The following is a 19,594-nucleotide window of genomic DNA, read 5'->3' as shown; positions in this document are numbered from 1 at the left end:
CATTAACCCAAAGCTTGACAAGTTACTTAACCCTTCTAACACTCAGTTTCCTTATCTCTAAATGAGGATAAATAATACATACCTCATAATCAGCATAAAGACCTTAGCACAATCCTTACACATAACAGGCATCCAATAAATGGATAGATGGATATATGCAGAAGTACAAACGTATCATAAAGTATTTAAATTTATTAAAATAATTGCCCTCATCAGTTTTAATTATAACTGTAAGAGTTGACAATTATTGGGCACTTATTTTGTGCAAAACACTTAACACTCGGGATAAAGAATACAAAGTGTTTACCAAAAAGGATGAAAAATTGATATCATTTGTAGACAACAGTAGAAAACAAGATTCTGTTCTTCTTTTGCAGCCTTTTGCATGGTAGATTTAGAAGTTTTAAAAGTTTGCATGAGGAATTTTTCACCCAAAATTGAGCAGTATAACATACCTAGCCTCTAAAATTATCATGATTTTCATCCTTTCTCGGATGACTGCAGGAGTTCTTTGTACTCAGAAATAACTTTCAAAGTAATTTTGTGTGACCTGAATGATGCTAAAACCATTTCCCCATTTTGTACCTATGAAAAAACACTAGTAAGAAAATCAACTGTTTTCTTCATGAACTTATATACTTGAAAATTAAACTCTTTCATACTGAAGTTACTCACCAATGCAGGAAACCATAGTGCTTTCTTTTTATCCAAACTAACGTAATCTACACATACAACTTTTCCTAGCAGCTCATCAATCTGTTTCCTATCATCCTCATCTTCATCACTGGAGGATGAAGAAGACTCTTCCTCTGGTCTAGGGAAAGAAAAAAAAAATGAAATATTTGTATTTTATCTTCACAAAGAATAAGCACACCAAGCTGATGAAAACAGGTATTCTAGAAATCTTACCCCGTTTCCTACAACCTACAGAATGGCTAATTTAAATTTTTAAATAATTTTCTAAATTTCTAAAGAATAATTTTAAAAAGGTTATCATTAGAGGAAAGCAATCCATTTTCCTAAAAATCTTCTGGATTTATTTAGTGCTATTTTAAAAGATTAAGGGAAAAATCAGAACAGAATAACACTGGTCCCCAAATTATCAAAAAGCTAAAGGCTCCATATGAAGCATCCCAGTACTGCACTAAAATATACTAGATCCTCCTCTCAAATTAAAGGAATTCTGGAGGTGGTAATTTTACACTCCCAGTACAAAGCTAATTTTATTTATTTATTTATTTTGGCCACACCACACGGCTTATGGGATCTTCAGTTCCCCAACCAGGGAACTGAACCCGGGCCACCACAGTGAGAGCACTGGAGTCCTAACCACTGGACCGCCAGGGAATTCCTCCAAAGCTAATTTTAAAAAGGGGAAGGCAGATCTTTATTAATGGGGGTCAGGCTGGGGAGAGGAAACACTCTGGTAAGAGAGCACCACTGCTGTCTTTAATAACAAATATACACAAACTACATATTGCTAAGATGCACAATATGGTTCTTTTGTATTATGCTAAAAATTCCTTTCAGTTACATTGTATACTGGACTAGTAAGTTAGAAAAAAGAAAAAGGAACTATCCAAAACCATCCATCTGATGTTAGAGGAAAATATAGTAAAAAGGAAAACAAAAACAAAAACAAATTCTGAAGCTGGTTCCCAGAAAGCCCACAATTAGGGGTAAAGAAAACAGATTCTAATAACTGTGCTCAAAATGCCCAGTGACCTAACTGTAGTGACCTAAATGGGAAGGAAATCCAAAAAAGAGGGGACATATGTATGCGTATAGCTGAGTCACTTTGCTGTACAGTAGAAACACAACACTGTAAAGCAACTATACTCCAATAAAAATTAAATGAGCTTTATGAATCAAAAAAAAAATGCCCAGAATAAGTAATGATACTAAGAATGCTGAATAGACTGCAAGAGAATGAGAAATATAATAAAATAAAAATGATATTTTTATAAAATAAAACAGGATAACAATATAAATGTCATACTTTTATATTTATATATTCCAATGTATTCCAATATATATTTATATATTCCAACGTAAATATAAAGGAAGCAAAACCTATTATAATACTATTAAACATTTTAGAGTGATAGGGGGAATATCACTATCTAATTTCAGTGATCACTCAATTAACCCAAAAATTGTCCCCTGATAAAAAAACAAAGCAGGGCTTCCCTGGTGGTGCAGTGGTTAAAAATCCACCTTCCAACGCAGGGGACATGGGTTCGAGCCCTGGTCCGGGAAGATCCCACATGCCGCGGAGCAACTAAGCCCGTGTGCCACAACTACTGAGCCCACGTGCCACAACTACTGAAGCCCGTGTGCCTAGAGCCCGTGCTCTGCAACAAGAGAAGCCACCACAATGAGAAGCCCGTGCACTGCAACGAAGAGTAGCCCCCGCTCACCGCAACTAGAGAAAGCCCACGCACAGCAACGAAGACCCAACGCAGCCAAAAACAATTAATAAAATAAATAAATTAAAAAAAAAAAACAACCAAATCTTCAAAATTTGCTACTGAGTAGAACTACTGTACTTCAAATGGCACTTAAAGCAGTTTAACCCTTACTTAGAAAGTAGGTAATAGGTAGCAGGAAAAACCAACATACCTTCATATTAGCTGAGCATAAAACCTTACAAATTGGCACAAAGCTTGGGATAATAATGACAGACTTCACAAGTCTGATTTCTACTTGATTAGAAGAACTTCTCAAGGACAACACAACCAAACTTAAAACCATAATTACTGCTTTTGTCAAAGGAGTCACAGAAGACTCATTCAGCTGGGGTTTTATGGACACTCTTTATGCCATTATCATTAGCAAGACAGAAAGTCACAATGTCACAAATAACATTAATCAAATCTGTAAAACATAGAAAGAGAAAACTGGGCTTTACTTGGCTAACAAAGTCATCTGCAACAGTAAAGAAAATTCTAATTTCTTTCGTAAGACTTAACAAACGTGAAGACTCCAGACACGAGAAAGTTACATATATAGAAACGTAAACTGACCGGCTACATAAAACATCCGTCCACCTCACAGCATGTCCAGACTCCACTCCAAAACCACTCCCCGCTCGTGGACTAGATTTCCTCCTCCCTCTCACCTACTCAAGCCTTTATTCCAGCAATGCTCGCTTCTCTCTCCTGTATCAATTTTTCTGCCTCTACTAGATTGAGTCCTACCAGTATAGTTATTTCTAAGAAAATGCTGTTACTTCTCCCACTTAAAAAAACAGAAGATCCCCTGACCTCACTTTCTCCACCAATTACTCCTCCCCTTGCCAGAGAAAACAGCCTAGAATGCTTTATCCCCAGACACGTGGAAACTTTTTCACCTCCTCTAAGTGTCTGTTCAAATGTCACCTCAATTACGTTACTCTGATCACCTTATTCAAATTTATAACCTGCCCATCCCAATCCCCCCGCCCAACCTTACTCTTATTATTTCCACAGCACTTACAAATCTATCATACTACATAATTTACTTAATTCTTCTGTTTTCTTCTGTATTGTCCATCTCCCCGCATACGAGAGAATGTAAGCTCTAAAGGCAGAGGGGTTTTTTTGGCCACACTGCAGGGCATGTGGGATCTTAGTTCCCCAACCAGATATCAAACCCATGCCCCCTGCAGTGGAAGCGCAGTCTTAACTCCTAGACCGCCAGGGAGGTGCCCCGGAGATTTTATAAATGCCTGTTTTGTTCACTGATATATCCCAAGTACCTGAACAGTGCTCGGCACAGTGCAGATGCTCAATAAATATTTGTTGACTAAGTAAATTAACTGAATAGGTTTATTTCTTTTTACTGTGGTACTTCTGATTTCTATTTCTCCTGAAATCGCAAAATGTATACAATCAGTATAATGTATACAACCAGTATTAACCATACCATTATACCTAAGGCTCCTTTTAACTTTACCTTTTAGTGGAGTTTAGCCAGGAAATTGTTTACGTAAGACTAGTACTCAATAAACTGATATACTAAAATAAATGAGCATCAGAAATATGTTAAGGGAGCAAAGATAGAACAAGCAGAGAGTCTGCTTGGTGTTTATTCCCCTCTGACACTGTTGCTTCTCTGGTACCAGGTATGTGTTTATCGAGCCACAACAAAATAATATACTGTCTCTGAAATAACGTCTGATGATGCCACTGGAAACAAAGCTAATTACATGAGAATGTTTACCAAACAAACTAACAGCTAGACACTTAAAGCTGATCACATATCACTATTAACTGTAAATTAACTGTAAATCAAGTAAGAAGAACTTTAGACAAGACACTTGCCAAAGAATATCAAATGATGAGGTACAAATATAAAATTGAGCCAGAAGCTGCAGAGGCTCAATCTCTGAAATGCAATTCGGACTTTAATGATCCTTATTCTTTCAAACAACTAACTCACAGTTTCAAATTTTGTACAGTAACTTAAAAATCTGTATTAGTAGGGGCTTCCCTGGTGGCGCAGTGGTTAAGAATCCGCCTGCCAATGCAGGGGACACGGGTTCGAGCCCTGGTCTGGGAAGATCCCACATGCCGCGGAGCAACTAAGCCCGTGCACCACAACTACTAAGCCTGCGCTCTAGAGCCCGCGAGCCACAACTACTGAGCCCACGTGCCACAACTACTGAAGCCCACGTGCCTAGAGCCCGTGCTCCGCAATGAGAAGCCACCGCAATGAGAAGCCCGCGCACCGCAACGAAGAGTAGCCCCTGCTCTCCACAATCAGAGAAAAGCCCATGCACAGCAACGAAGACCCAATGTAGCCAAAAACAATAAATAAATTAAATAAATATATTTTTTTAAAAAAATCTGTATTAGTCAGTATCAGGAAGACTGAAAACGTGTAGCTTCTTAGAGATTAAAACATATAGAACATAAGAACATGTACAGACTTACTAAAAGGGTTTGAATTTTTTCCCAATTTTTATCAAGAAGGAAACTAGAATCAAATTCTCATATCAGAATAAAGCAGTGAATAATAAAAAGAACTTCTGGACTTAGATAGTGGTGCTGGTTGTAAAAATGTTGTGAATATACTAAAAAACACTGACCAGTGAATACTTTAAAAGGGTGAATTTTACATGTGAATTATATCTCAAAAAAAAATTTTTTTTTAAAGGTCTGCAGGTACATATCACTAGTCTATTGGGTAAATCTTAGCACTGTCACTGGGTAGAACCTGTACCCACAAATAATCTCTAACAAATATCATTATAAGCCTTATTATGCTTTATCCTTTTTCTGAAGGATAACAGCAAGTAGACTGCTTTCCTACAATAGCAGTTGCATATGTACTTTTGCCAGGTTATTGGAAAAAACTTTTGAGGGAGAGGGGCACAAATACTTCTATAATTTCAGAATTCTATTCTTTAGGTAGAATCAAAGAAAACCTCTGCATACAATGTAAATTATAAGGGCAAAATTCACTCAAGTTATACATAATCAAAAGGATCAATAACTTGCTTTAAAATATTAAGCTAGAGGATGATAATCTTTAAAAAATAAAATATCTGAATATATTAGGATTAAAAGCAGAGTATAAATAAAACAATTAAAGGAAGGTATCAAAAATAATTTTGGAATAGCTGGAGGCAGATTAACTGGTATGTGGATTAACAGTTCTTAAAAGAAAACAAAGGTAGTGATAAAGCATTGCAACAGTGGAGTCCGGGGAATCCTGGTAAGAGATAACCTTATTTATCTTTGTACAAATTTTAAATGGCAATCAGAGAACCATAATGAAGACCTTTTTGAGTTGAGTAATGGAAGAGGAAATGAAGGTCAGATAAATGGCCTTAAGATCCAGGTTCCAGACTTTGTTGCAGAAAATCACTCTGAAGAAAGGGGAGAAAGAACTTTGAGGAAGCGTAATTTAAGGAGATGGGCACTTTAAACTGTGGTACTTGCCTGTGGCACTTACACACCAAGGCTTAAAGCACTAAGCATGAACATCATGACGTCTCTTGGCAGTGAGAAAGACCACAGTAGTGAGGCGGAAGGAACAGCAAGCAAAGTAAGATTGCACATGGGCTGCGCTTCATTTCCAACACTAGTAATTCTCAACCTTTTGCCTGCCTTCATACTTTGCACATGTACAACACGATCCCAACAGCAAATCTTTCATTACACACAGATTCTCAACAGGAAAATCACTAACTCAGAATGCTAGAGTCTTTAGAAAGCAAAGATAAACTTGCTCAGTGACAAATGCATGCTTTCTTCTCATATACTAGAAAGGGAGACCTCAGCTAAGGAACATAGCAGACATTTTAATAGACTATAATTTTTGGTCTTTTTTTGGGGGAGCCGCACTGCACGGCTTGTGGGATCTTAGTTTCCCGACGAGGAACTGAACCTGGGCCCTTGGCATTGAAAGCACGGAGTCCTAACCACTGGACCACCAGGGAATTCCCGTTTGGTCCTTTTTGTAGACCATTCTATGTGATATTCCATAAATTATCTTATTTAAAAAAATTTTTTACACTTCTGAATGACATTTGTAGAAAGGTAAAATATGTCTAAATATTAGATGCAATTTTTTTCAAAATTAAAAGAATTCTTGATTCAAAAACTGCTTTCCCTATAATATGTATATAATACACAATACAGGAATACTGTTTTTAAATTCATAAAATATAGCCAAAAACAGTCCTTCCTGTTGGACATAAGCACTAGTAAGCAGAATTTTTACATACTCACATATAAACACATTTTTACATGTAAACGAAATCATGTTACATACTAGTATTTCATTAAAGTTTTTTCATTCAATACACGATGATGATATCCAGTACTTGCATAGTGATTACTACTTAAACCCTTTAAAAGACAGAATTCATTTCACCTTTGCAACAACTCTGAGAGACAGGGAATACTATTATCTCAATTTTACAGATGAGAAAATTGAGGCATGAAAAGACTAAGCATCCTGCCCAAGGTTACACAGCAAAGAAGTGGCAGAGGCAGGCGTCAAACCCATGCCATCTTGCTCCACTGTTCACACTCTTTTATTTCGGGGGGCGGGGGGTCGTGCGGCATTCTGGACCTTAGTTCCCCGACCAGGGATCGAACCCATGCCCCCTGCAGCGGACGCACAGAGTCTTAACCACTGGACCACCAGGGAAGTCCCTACTGTTCACACTCTTAACTCAGCCACACTTCCACTCTCAAGAGCTAGAGAAGTGGAAAATCTTTGCCAATGAAATAATTTTACATTAAATACACCCACACCTCACTGTTCTGACATCATCAATCATAGTTAATTAAGTTGACTAGGGGCTTCCCTGGTGGCTCAGTGGTTAAGAATCTGCCTGCCAAGGCAGGGGACACGGGTTCAAGCCCTGGTCCGGGAAGATCCCACATGCCACGGAGCAACTAAGCCTGTGCACCACAACTACTGAGCCTGTGCTGTAGAGCCCGTGAGCCACAACTACTGAAGCCCGCCTGCCACAACTACTGAAGCCCGCACACCTAGAGCCCGTGCTCCACAACGAGAAGCCACCGCAATGAGAAGCCCGCTCACCGCAACGAAGAGTAGCCCCCGCTCGCTGCAACCAGAGAAAGCCCACGCGCAGAGACAAAGACCCAATGCAGCCAAAAACAGTAAATAAATAAATTTATTTATAAATAAATTTATAAAAAAAAAGAGTTGACTATAAAGCTACGGGAAGACCCTAATGATCAACGGTAGATGAAATTTTAATTCACAATTGAAGTTATTAATTTTCAAAGAGATGTCAAAAGATTTAACCTATAAGTGCTTCAGTGAGTATTTTATGGCAATATAATAGCCCTCTGAAAAAACTGAGAACAATATTAGATCACAATAACATCTAGTAATCACAAGAGGACTCTTTCATACTAAGAATGCCATTATACATTTTTCATTTATTTTCCTTTCTGGCTAGAAGACTCATATTTTCAAAGTTATACGAAGAAGAGTAAATAATAGTTACAACCTCAGTATCCTAAAAATAATCAAGTCACCAGCAAGTTACACTGCAAGTGAGAGACATTTTTCACCTATTAATTGAGAAAAACATTTTCTAAAATATTCGGAGTTATGTGAGAAAAAGAAATGCATGGCCCAAATCACTAGTAGGAAAATAAGTAATATTAAATATTTTTTCAATGCAAGGATTAGTCTTTTAATTTCCTCCCTCAAATGAGTCATTATTTATTTCCTGTTAAAACTCATTTGGAAAGTAACTGTAGTACTCTAAACAAAACAGAGTCAATCAATTGAATGGGAAAAGGCCTATGGAACATGGGTGAGTTCAAGTCCTGGTCGCTTCCTTCCTGTGTTCCTTGGATTAGTTGCTGTCTCTGAGGCCAATTTCCCCAATTTTTAATAGGGATAAAAATAATACCTACCTTCATGAGTTCGCTGTAAGGCTGAAACTAAGCTATATGAGAGATAGAGCTTACCCAATTTTTATCTCCAAAGCTTAGCCCCTATTAGATTTAATACCTGACTCTATTACTTTGAATGAAAACATTCACTTACATTACAAGTTTCAATAATTCAATTCAATATTTTTAATAGCTACTCTGACAATATTTGGCTCAGGCACATTAAATTTTTAAAAATTTTATCCGAGTAAAATATTCAAAATCGTTTTTAAACAATTTATCCTCCAACAGAATAAATTAAAAACTACATTCTCTTGCCCCATCCTCTCCCATTTTCTTCTGCTCTGTGGAGGCAACTGCTTTTAACTCTTTCAGCTCTGACAGTTAATACCTTATCTCTAAGTAATATTCCTATACTGCTATTTCTATATTTATACATTTTAGACGTTATTGTATTGACTTCCTGTTGTTTTAAGGACTTAACTTTTACATTTAAGCAACCTCTCTATCCTCCATCCTACTAATATAGTGTTCTTTTCTTATATAATTTTGAGGGGAGTAACTAAATGCCTTTACTGTTTTTTTCTCTATTTGTTATCATCATATCTTTAATTTCCCCCCAATGTTGCATCATACTAGATAACAAGTCCTCCCTTTAATAGAAACTTCCATTCCTCCATTCTGCATTCTACTGACCACTAGCATCTAGTGTTACTATTGAGAAGTCTGATGCCATTCTGCTTCTCACTCCTTTGCAATAAATTATTTTTTCTTCCTGGAACTGTTTGAAGATTGTTTCTTTCTCTCTGATGACCTGAAATTTCATGACTCTTTGATCCTGTAATCCTTTTTAATTTAAAGCCTTTTGGAGCCTATGCACATTTCATTGACAGTAATTTGTTAAACATGTAGAACATGTGTCACAACTGTAAGAAGACATAAAAATAAGATAGTTCAGCTGTCAGGAAGATTTAAATTACTAGGAAGGGAAAACAAACACGACAATGATAATAACAGGTGAAATATTGTCTATGACATTAGATAAATGCAAAGGATTTAGAGGGCTCAGAGGAGAAAAAAACACGTCTGTTTTTAAGGAAAGAGTGGGGAGGCATAAAATGGTTCACATAAATGTGGGAGCATTTCTGGTTAAGAACTGAAGAATGAGTGAGCCGGTGGCATGGAAGGGTGGCATTTAAGACAGAAAAAAACAGCATGAATAAAAAACATGATATCAGGAAAACAGAGGATGTATCATTCAGGAAATATTGACTAATTCCATTTTGACAATGACATCAAGATACATGTAAGGAGAAATGGCAGGCAGATAAATAATATAGCTGTTACAGTTGACTGAGCATGGAGAACCTCAAGCACACATGCCAAAGAGTCTGAAAGTACTCTTCCATTCAGTTAGCATTTTGCAAGTTACAATTTAAAATTAATAACTACTAAAACAATACTGGAAGGAGAAATGAATTCAGGTTCAACTAACAGTTATGAAAATGGACTTACATATGATTAGATCTTCTTCCTCTATTTGTTTTCTTTCCTATGACTGGAGTGCCAAAATGTTCAGGGTTGGTGAGTGGGAGCTGGTCTAATGTCTGTGGGTAGGAACATAAACCCATCAAAAGTTATTACGTTGCAAGTTATTTTTTTTCTTTTTAAACCAAATCAGTTTAAGAATATGCTTAGATTTTGAGATTTAAAACTTCCCCTGAGGGAGACAAAAATACAACTTTCCTAAAGATAGAAAACTCTCATTTCAAAGATATTAGAATAAAGATGAATGAGCCCATGGCTGGAAAAAAAAAAGTGAAAAGAAATTTAGTTGTTCTCTCCAGATAATTTCATTATCTATTGGAGGATTGACAGACTTCTAAGAATGATTAAAATATAAAACAAAACAAATAAAACTCAGTGGAAACAACAGATTTGGGAGATAGGAAACCTATGTGCAAGTACCTAACCCCTAGGTTGGGCCAACTGCAGCTCAAATTTTTCTTTGCATATAGGGAATCCCAATCCACAAGACAGAATTCTTAATAAGTAACAGAAACGAAATTACCAGGATAAGCATCAACTGCTTGAAAAAAGGGCTTCAGATACCCTATATTATGACTTTGCAAACATTTTCTGCAGTAAACCTTTCTCCCCCAACCCCTGACCCTGCCACCCCCACCCCTTGCGGCTTGCGGGATCTTAGCTCCCCAACCAGGGATCAAACCCGGGCCCCAGCAGTGAAAGCACCTAACCACTAGACAGCCTGGGAATTTCCTGTAAGAAACCTTCTTTGAAGAAAATGTAAAAATCAGTTTTTCTACAGTTAGTATTTTATTTTCCCTTCCTTTTTAATCTGCAACATCCAATACTGTGCTTGGTATGAAGATAATAATAAACAAATGAACACTTCTTTCTTGCTATCAACTGGTAATTCACGTCAACCCTTTTGTCCCTCACCCCATTCAAAAATAATGATTTCCAGGGAAGGAACTGGTTGTTGGTTAAAAGCAGAAGGAAGAAAAAGGGATTATGAAATCCCTTCATTTCTCCATATCAGAGACTTCTTGGATTTTTCGTGCCACTATTTCCTGAAAAGGATTATATATCTAAAAAGTTAAGGTATCAATTTGAAGATGCTATCCCAACTAATTCTCTGAATATCAATGTTGGTAATATTCTTACTTTTTCTGCATCTTAATGATTTTCCACAGTTACTATTCCTTTTATCCCTCCATCAGAACCTTTGCTATTGCAGATACTTTTATGAACACAAGGGGAACTAAAGAGCCCAGGAAAACTGTCAGAGTGGAAGTGAGGGTGAGGAACTACTTAGGATAAAGACTTCTCAAAGTTACAAACAAGAATGTTATATAAAAGGGTGTCCATCAACTTAAAGATCAAATATCTAAATACAAACTAATGTTAATATTTAAAAGAAAAATTTTAACTTTTATTTTTAAAACTGAGATAATTTTGTTGAAACAACGATGAACTAAAACATGAAAGGGGGAAGCATATTAATCTATTTTGCATAATTTGTTAGAATATATGTAAATATATTTAAGGTACATATAGATATCCAACAACAAAGAATACAGTATAAGAAAAAGGCAGTAATAACAGACAAAAATCGTAACTTTTATAGGGCTGAAAATCTAACCTTTCAAATTTAGTTTGTAAGTCGGGCATTTAAAAAATATGTGGAGGCAAAAGCTGGCCCAAATACAATAATATGCCAGACAAAACCTCTTCAGAAATGACCTGTCATTAACTCCTAATTATGCTTCCCAAGGGTGAAAATTTCAAAGTACTGTATTTGGTAAACAGGAAAAATAAATTAATTTGGCTTCACTTTCTGTAAAGCTAACAAAAGAATTAAATGCCCCTCCCCTAAAATTAAGGCTGCCCTCTTGAAAGCAGAGATTTCTATTAAGTACTGTGATTTCTATTTTCAGTATCTGCTAGTCATTTCACTTGATTTAGGAAAGAAAATATCCAGGATTTCAGAAGAGTTACCTAGGAATCACATATAGGAATTCTCAAATAAACCACAATCTCTCCCTAGTATGTAAAAAAGAATTAGAACAATAGGAAGCAATATCTCTGTCCCTGGCCCCAATCCTGGAAAGCAGGAACACCTTTATTACACATGACAGAAAAAGAGTAAGGGTAGGTAAGGTAGGTAAGAAAAGAGTAAGGGTAGACTTTGTCTTGTCTCAAACCAACAAAGCAAAGCCAGAGACTCCTGGCTATATCAAAGGCTCAAAGAAAATTCCACAGGCCTGGTGGAAACACGCCGATAGCCCTGTTACCTAAAATGGGCTGCAGGAAATATGGAGCTGGGAGTTCATCTAAATTTTCTTCAGAGTTTTCAACTGCATGTAGTAAATGCACAGAGAGAATACCAGCTGATAAAACTACTTTTGGATAATATTCAAATTATGAATGCTCTATAGAAATACCCAAACACTCCAACAGATGTCAGGAAATAGGCAACATCCTCACTAAGCTGGTTATTGCTAGGACCAGTGATTTTGGTGTGGGAATTCAAACTGACTGACCCGCTTATGGTGATCTCTTATTGTGAAAATCTTGAATTTAAGTCTTTGTTTAGGTATGCAGCTTATTAATGGGATTACTGACCCCAAATACTGCCAAGTGTGATGTGGCTTTTCACTCAAAGGCCAAAGTTATTAGTAATAATAACAATTCTCTGAGCAAACTTCCAAAAAATTGAAACTGTTTTTTGAAAATAGCAGAAATATCAAATAAGGGAAAGAATGTACATAGATGGTAGATTAAATATACTCCTGGCCAAGTCTCCACAGTGCCTAGTACCCTTAAATTTTTATATTTTTGATTAATTAATGCTTTGTCTCCTTCAGAAGCAAAAATAAGTTACCCAAGGAAAAATTCCACATCTACTTAGCTTACCCATGTACCCCCAGTATCTAGCATAGCATGTGGCATATGGCAATGGGTAAGGAATAATACACCAGTATTCCAATACCCTCTAGCAAAACATGAAGTTCAACACATACAGCCACACACAGTAAAACCGATCCTTCCTGAAGTTAAAAAGGATACATTGAGCTACTTGCTCTTATTGCTTCAGCCTTTATACTACAACTGTCTTATGAACAATTCCAACTTACAATTCTCCTGGCAAATACAAAATTAGTATCTTCGATATTTCTCTGGATTAAATACATAAGACATATACCTTCACTTAGGTGAAAAAAAATCAAGTCTTCAAGTCCCCATATTCATTAACCTACCATAATTATCACATGTTCTAACTAAGGGAAATGAAATTATTTCTAAGAATTACATAAACTCAGAAAGAATTCTGTTACTTCATCAGTGTAAGAAGCCAAATTCACTGTACTTGTCCAAAACTGTATCTATTTCCTATATTTAAACTTTCACAATTAATTCATTAAATATTTACTGAAGGCTTTTGTGTAGAAAACACTACTGGGAAAAGGAAAGCCCATCAAGATGACAAAAACGTGGCTATTCCGCCAAAACAGCTTACAATTTTATAGAAAAAATGATAAAAGTAACCAAAAAGACCATAAAATAAAAATAAGAGAAGTGGAAAAGCATCAAAGGATATAGAGATCAAATTTGGTTAGAGAGCTCATGAAAGACAGTCATGAAGGAGGAAGCATTTCTCATGGCCTTGAAAAGAGCAGGGCTCAGCAGAAACCAAGAAAAAGTATGAGCCATAATCTGGAAACACCAAGTAGTCTTATAAGTCAGAAGTACAGGGAAATAGCAGAGTATGAGACTGAAAAGATAGGCCAGAATCATAATACAGAGAATCTGTCCCAAATTCTGAGTTGAAATGGGAATTCAATCATTTACGGGAAGGGAAAATAACAAAAAAAGGGAAAATAACAAAAAAAGTCTAATGATTTAAAAGAAATATTAAAATTCCCCACAAAAACACTGTTCTAAACAGTTACTAGAAAAAAGAAATCTTGGTTTGGCCACACTGTGCATTAATTAATATTCACAGGCTGGACTAGAGAACATAACACTATTTGCAACAAATATGTCCATTTTTAAAATTCTGAATTGCAAGTTACTGATTTACAAAACTTTGTGAACCCTCCACTCTTAGTAACTTAATAACATCTTTCAATTTTAGAGCATGATTTTGGTGCTAGAAAGTGCTGGTTTGAGAACCAGTTCTGAGCATCACTTTCATCAACTCTGAGTTGGAGATAAGCATTGTATCTCCCTCGTAATGCTGTACATGCGAGGATGTACGTAAAGCACTAAGCAAAGCCCCTGGCAAATATGAACACTTCATTTATTCATCCAGCGAATGTTTATTCAGTTCCTACTCTGTGCCAGGCACTGTTCTAGGAACTGGGAACAAAGTGGTGAAGAAGACATACAAAATCTCTGCCACTGAGACACATTCTAGTGAGGAAGGCAGACCATAAATAATTAAGCACATATACATATTTTGGTGGTGGGAATGATCTGGGCTATAAAGAAAACTAAAGCAACCTTAAAGAGTTATGAGGAATGGAAGGGTCTATTTTAGAAAGGGCAGTCAGGCAAGCCGTCTTCAAGGAGAGGCTAGAGTGAATGTCAGTGGCTGGCAGCAGTAGTAGCTAGGGATGGCTTGCGGTATCTATACAGCCTTTAATGATGATGGGGTTCAAGTAGACTACAAATGAGACATCTCTCTTCTACAATTATTTACAATTAAAGGACTCTATAAAAAAGTTGCCTAAGGGTAATAAACAATCCCGTTGTTTCTTTCTTCACGGACAAATGTTAAAATACATTTTTTTTTAGACAAAAAAACCCACAGAGAACCTGGTACTCAAACACAAGGCCTTAAACAGGTTTCACAGACTACACTCTCATGCTGTTATGTATTAACGAATTTTCCTGATTAACAAGTAAGCTGCTTGAGTTGAGAAAGCAAAACTTTACTGCCCCCGATACTAAATACTAGGACGTGTTCGTTCGTTAAGTGATTACTTACTTCACTTTCGGCAAAATGCCTCTCTCCTTTCAGGCACAGTGAAGACCGTCTCAGTGTCTTCTCATCTCCATCATCAAAAACTGTGAGAAGAGGTAGAAATGGCAACTACTGAAGGGTTTTTCAAAGATTAACAAAATGACATAAATTATCATTTAACTTTCTCAGTGCAAACAGAGCTATTGTTTTAAAAGATTAGATCTGAAATTCAGTACACATTTTAAGTTTTGTAACAAACAACTTCAAGTGTAGAGTATGTTTTCCAATTTCTAGGGGAAAAAAAATAATACACCTGTAATGAAAACACCTTCCCTGGAACAGAAAACATCAAATGAAAATAAGAAGTTAGCATTTCAGAAAGAAACCTTTTAAATGCTGATTAATCCTTCTCAATATGGTAAAGAAAAAGCAAATTTTCCTATTGGTAAATACTGACAAATCTACCTAAGAAACAAAAAATAACAGTACAAGTTTATATATTCAGACTACCCCTAAAACTTACCCTATTTTTATTATTTAAAGCAGTGTTTCTCAACCTCAGCACTACTAACATTTTGGACCAGACGGGGCCTGTCATGGGGACCTGTGCACTGTGAGATATTTAACAGCATCCCTGGCCTCCAGCCACGAGATGCCAGCAGCACCCCCTTCCCAGTTGTGACAACCAAAAACGTCTCCAGATACTGTCAAATGTTCCCTGGGTGGCCAATTCGCTCTCACCTGAAAGCTACTTATTTAAAGTACTAAAATGTCCCAGCAAATTTGTTGTAAGTTTATATATACACAGAATAGATGTATACTTTATGATATAATTTTAGCATATACTACATTCCTCACAAATCACGGGAAGAGAGTACCTCTATTTTAAATAAAGTTACCAGGCCTTGATTTTATAAACAGAGGTTTTTGCCAAAAAAACAAAATTAGGTTCTTATATATAATGTGAGCTTTTACATCACATGAGACTGGATAAATAACGCTTCGTACTTTTTTAAAATGTAGTAACTAAAATAGTCAATGATAAAAGTGCCACATTTATAAGACTATCACGCCTAATTATCAAACAGACTTAACTACACAGAACTGCTCACAGTCTTGTAACCTACACAAATGCAAATATATCCTTACGCTTCAAAATCAAATTTTCCCTCTCCACTAGGTTTTTTTTCTCATACCACAAAACTCATCAGTACTATTTGAAAGCTCCATCAAATTCTGACATCACCAAAGACATTTTACTAGATGTTTACTCTCATCTCTGAGATCATTAAACAGTAAGAATTTTTACCATTCAATAAATAATACTGGGATAATTACTCTGTTATCAATTTGGAAAAAAATAGTATTTGATCATATTTCAGAATGTTCAAAAAAACTGTGGGTGAAATAAAAAGCTCTTTGTAAAACAAAAAATAGAACTTTAAATTGAAGAATACATTGGAAAACAAATTTACAACACTGATGGAAGGAAAGCCTTCTTAAACAAGACTCAAGCTAAAATGACAAAGGAAAAGGTGACCATAGGAAAATTGACTATGATTTGAAAACTGATAGCAGAGATAAGAGTAAAGCAATAGAAGAACACTGGCAACTGAAGTGGCAAAGGTTAACATTCCCTTTATACATTTAAATATATAAACTCATACCCTGAAAATAAGAAAACAATAACCTTCCCAAGAGGAAAAGGAGCGGACTGGGAAGACACTATAAATTGGCAATTCAAACGAGAGAAAATACAAATGAAATAATGTTCCTTTCAATAAACATATGAAAATATGTCCAATCTCATTACTAATCATGGGAGGAGCATATTAAACCAAAACTGAGATACTATTTTGTGTCCAGATGGGCACTAATTTTAAAATATTACTAACATCACATTTGACAAGGGTTAGGACGACAACCACACTTATATACTGTTTATGGAAGTGTAAATTAACAGTCTTTTAGAAAAGCAGTTTTCATAACCTATTACAGCTTTAAAAGGACATTTCCCTTCAATCTATGCCTAGTTCTCAATGTACACACTAGGGAAATATTAGAATAATGTCCATGTACAAAAGACATTCAATCCAGCATTTATTACAACAGCAAGAAAACTGGCAACATCATCAGTAAGAGAAAATAAAGTATGGTACATCCAATGCTATGAAACATAATATTGCAGTTTAAAAAATTTATCTGTTGCACAACAACATGAATATACTGAACACTACTGAAATGCACACTTAAAAATGGTTAAGATGAAAAAAATTTCTGTAAGATATACTCTGAAGTGAAAAAAGCTAGAAATCCAATTGTATAATATATACACTAATTTCAAACTATATGTTATGTACATATTTATGAAATAAATTTTTTAAAGATCTGGAAAGATAAAAAAACATTAACAGTAATAACATGTACGGCAACTAGGGGAGGAAGTAAATCAAGAAAAATCTGCTTTATTTGTACTATCATTGAAAATATATTTTAAAAAGAAGATGTATTCCCTTACCTACAGTGTACCAACTCGCATCTGTTAATTTATTGATTACAGCTTCTTGATATGCACCATCAAGATTCTTCACTTCCACAATAGCTCCGACCTAAAGTATTAAAAAAAAAAAGTTAGGAAAACTTTAAGAAGATAAATGAACAAACTAAAAACTGGCTTTCTTTTTTTAAACTAATTTGAGTGCATGATGGTGAAGAATAAAATCACTACGGATTTGATTTGTGTTAAGGTACCAGCAATTTTACTCACCACTGTTTCCGCACCATCAGTGAAAATGTCAACATAGTGAAAAAGGCAAATAATATCTAAGTATTACTATGAAAATAGTTTTGCCCTTACAATCTCCCTGAAAGGGTCTTGGGAACCCTCACAGGTCTGGGGGTCCCTGTCTGTGAAACTGATTATCTTTGCCCCATATTACGACTCTTCTTTGAAGAAGGCTGGGGAAAAATTAACAAATAACTTTGAGGTTCTCCTTATGACTTATAATGTACCAATAGTGACAATCATCTGAAATATTTTCATCTCATCAAGAAAATGCTGATAATTTATATAGCTTATAAATTTATATGGTTTTTATAAGTACATCAAACTAAAACGCTTCTGTACAGCAAAGGAAATCATCAAAAATTTGAAAAAGCAACCTAATGAATGGGAGAAAATGTATCCACAAATCACATATCTGATAAGGGGTTAAAAACCAAAAGATATAAAGAACTCATACAATGCAACAGCTAGAAAAGAATCAAACAATCCAATTGAGAAACGGGCAGAGGTTCTCACACCACCTACAAAAATAAACTCAAAATGGATTAAAAACCAGAAACCATAAAACTCCTAGAAGAAAACATAGGCAGAGCACTTTTTGACATAAATCGTAGCAATGTTTTTTTGGATCTGTCTCCTAAGGCAAAGGAAACAAAAGCAAAAATAAACAAATGGGACTTAATTAACTAAACTTAAAAGCTTTTGCACAGCAAAGGAAACCATCAACAAAACGAAAAGAGAACCTACCGAACGGAAGAAATATTTGCAAATGATGCGACTGACAAGGTGTTAATATCCAAAATATATTAACAGCTCCAAAATTAATATCAAAAAAGCAAAAAGTCCAATTTAAAAAATGGGCAGAAGACCTGAATAGACATATTTTCCAAAGAAATCATACAGATGGCAAACAGGTACATGGAAAAATGCTCAATATCACTAATCATCAGAGAAATGCAAATCAAACCCACAATGAGGTATCTCCTGACACCTAATGAGAATGGCTTATTATCAAAAAGACAAGAAGTAAAAGTGTTGGTCAGGATGTCGGAGAAAAGGAAACCCTCGTGCACTGCTGGCGGGAATGTAAATTGGTGCAGCCACTATGGAAAACAGTATGGAAGGTCTTCAAAAAATTAAAAATAGAACTACCGTATGATCCAGCAATTTCACTTCTGGGTATTTAGCCAAAGGAAATGAAAACACTGATTTGAAAGGATATATGCACCCCCAAGTTCACTGCAGCATTATTTACTATAGCAAAGATATGAAAACAATCTAAGTATCCATCGATGGGTGAATGGATGAAGATATGTGTGTGTGTGTGCATGCAAGTGCGCGTGCGTATAATTCAGCCATAAAGAAGAATGAAATCTTGCCATTTGCAACAACATGGGTGGACCTTGAGGGCATTATGCTCAGTGAAATAATCAGTAAGAAAAAGACAAATACCATACAATATCACATATACATGGATCTAAAAAACAAAACAAACAAAAAACCAAGCTCATAGACACAGAGAACAGATTGGTGGTTGCCAGAGCTGGGAAGGAAGTGCAGGTGGACAAAAGGGATGAAGGGGGTCAAAAGCTACAAACTTCCAGTTATAAAATAAATAAATCATGGAGATGTAATGTACAGCATGGTGACTATAGTCAAGAACACTGTATTGCATGTCTGATAGTACAGGGTAAGTCTTAAAATCCTCGTCACAAGAAAAAAAATTTGTTTACAACCATGTATGGTGATGGATGTTAACTAGACTTAATGTGGTGATCCTTCTGCAATGCATACAAATATTGAACTATTATGTTGTATACCTGAAACTAATAATAAAGTTATATGTCAATTACACCTCAATTAAAAATAAAATGTATATGGTCTTTGCAGTGATAACAAAAATAAACTTGTTCACAGAAGAGAGACTGTCAGCCCCACACAATG

At 35.7% G+C, this 19,594-nt stretch overlaps 1 protein-coding gene across 6 annotated transcripts in view; it reads right to left on the bottom strand.

The window, feature by feature from the left end:
• Nucleotides 1-19,594, bottom strand: part of ARID4B (AT-rich interaction domain 4B) — a 127,455-nt gene that overhangs the window by 53,771 nt on the left and 54,090 nt on the right. For all 6 annotated transcript variants that reach the window (XM_082407574.1, XM_082407575.1, XM_082407570.1 and 3 more), the window contains exons 5-8: nt 17,384-17,474; nt 14,890-14,969; nt 9,888-9,979; nt 676-814 (exon numbers count right to left, since the gene is read on the bottom strand). In XM_082407574.1, coding sequence (XP_082263700.1) covers nt 676-814; nt 9,888-9,979; nt 14,890-14,969; nt 17,384-17,474 — 402 coding nt within the window. The remainder of the gene's footprint in view (nt 1-675; nt 815-9,887; nt 9,980-14,889; nt 14,970-17,383; nt 17,475-19,594) is intronic.

This window comes from Balaenoptera borealis (assembly GCF_965194805.1).
Source record: "Balaenoptera borealis genome assembly, chromosome: 10".
Classification (NCBI taxonomy): domain Eukaryota; kingdom Metazoa; phylum Chordata; class Mammalia; order Artiodactyla; family Balaenopteridae; genus Balaenoptera; species Balaenoptera borealis.
Note: the sequence above shows the minus strand (reverse complement) of the source record. Positions and strands in the feature narration are given on the sequence as shown.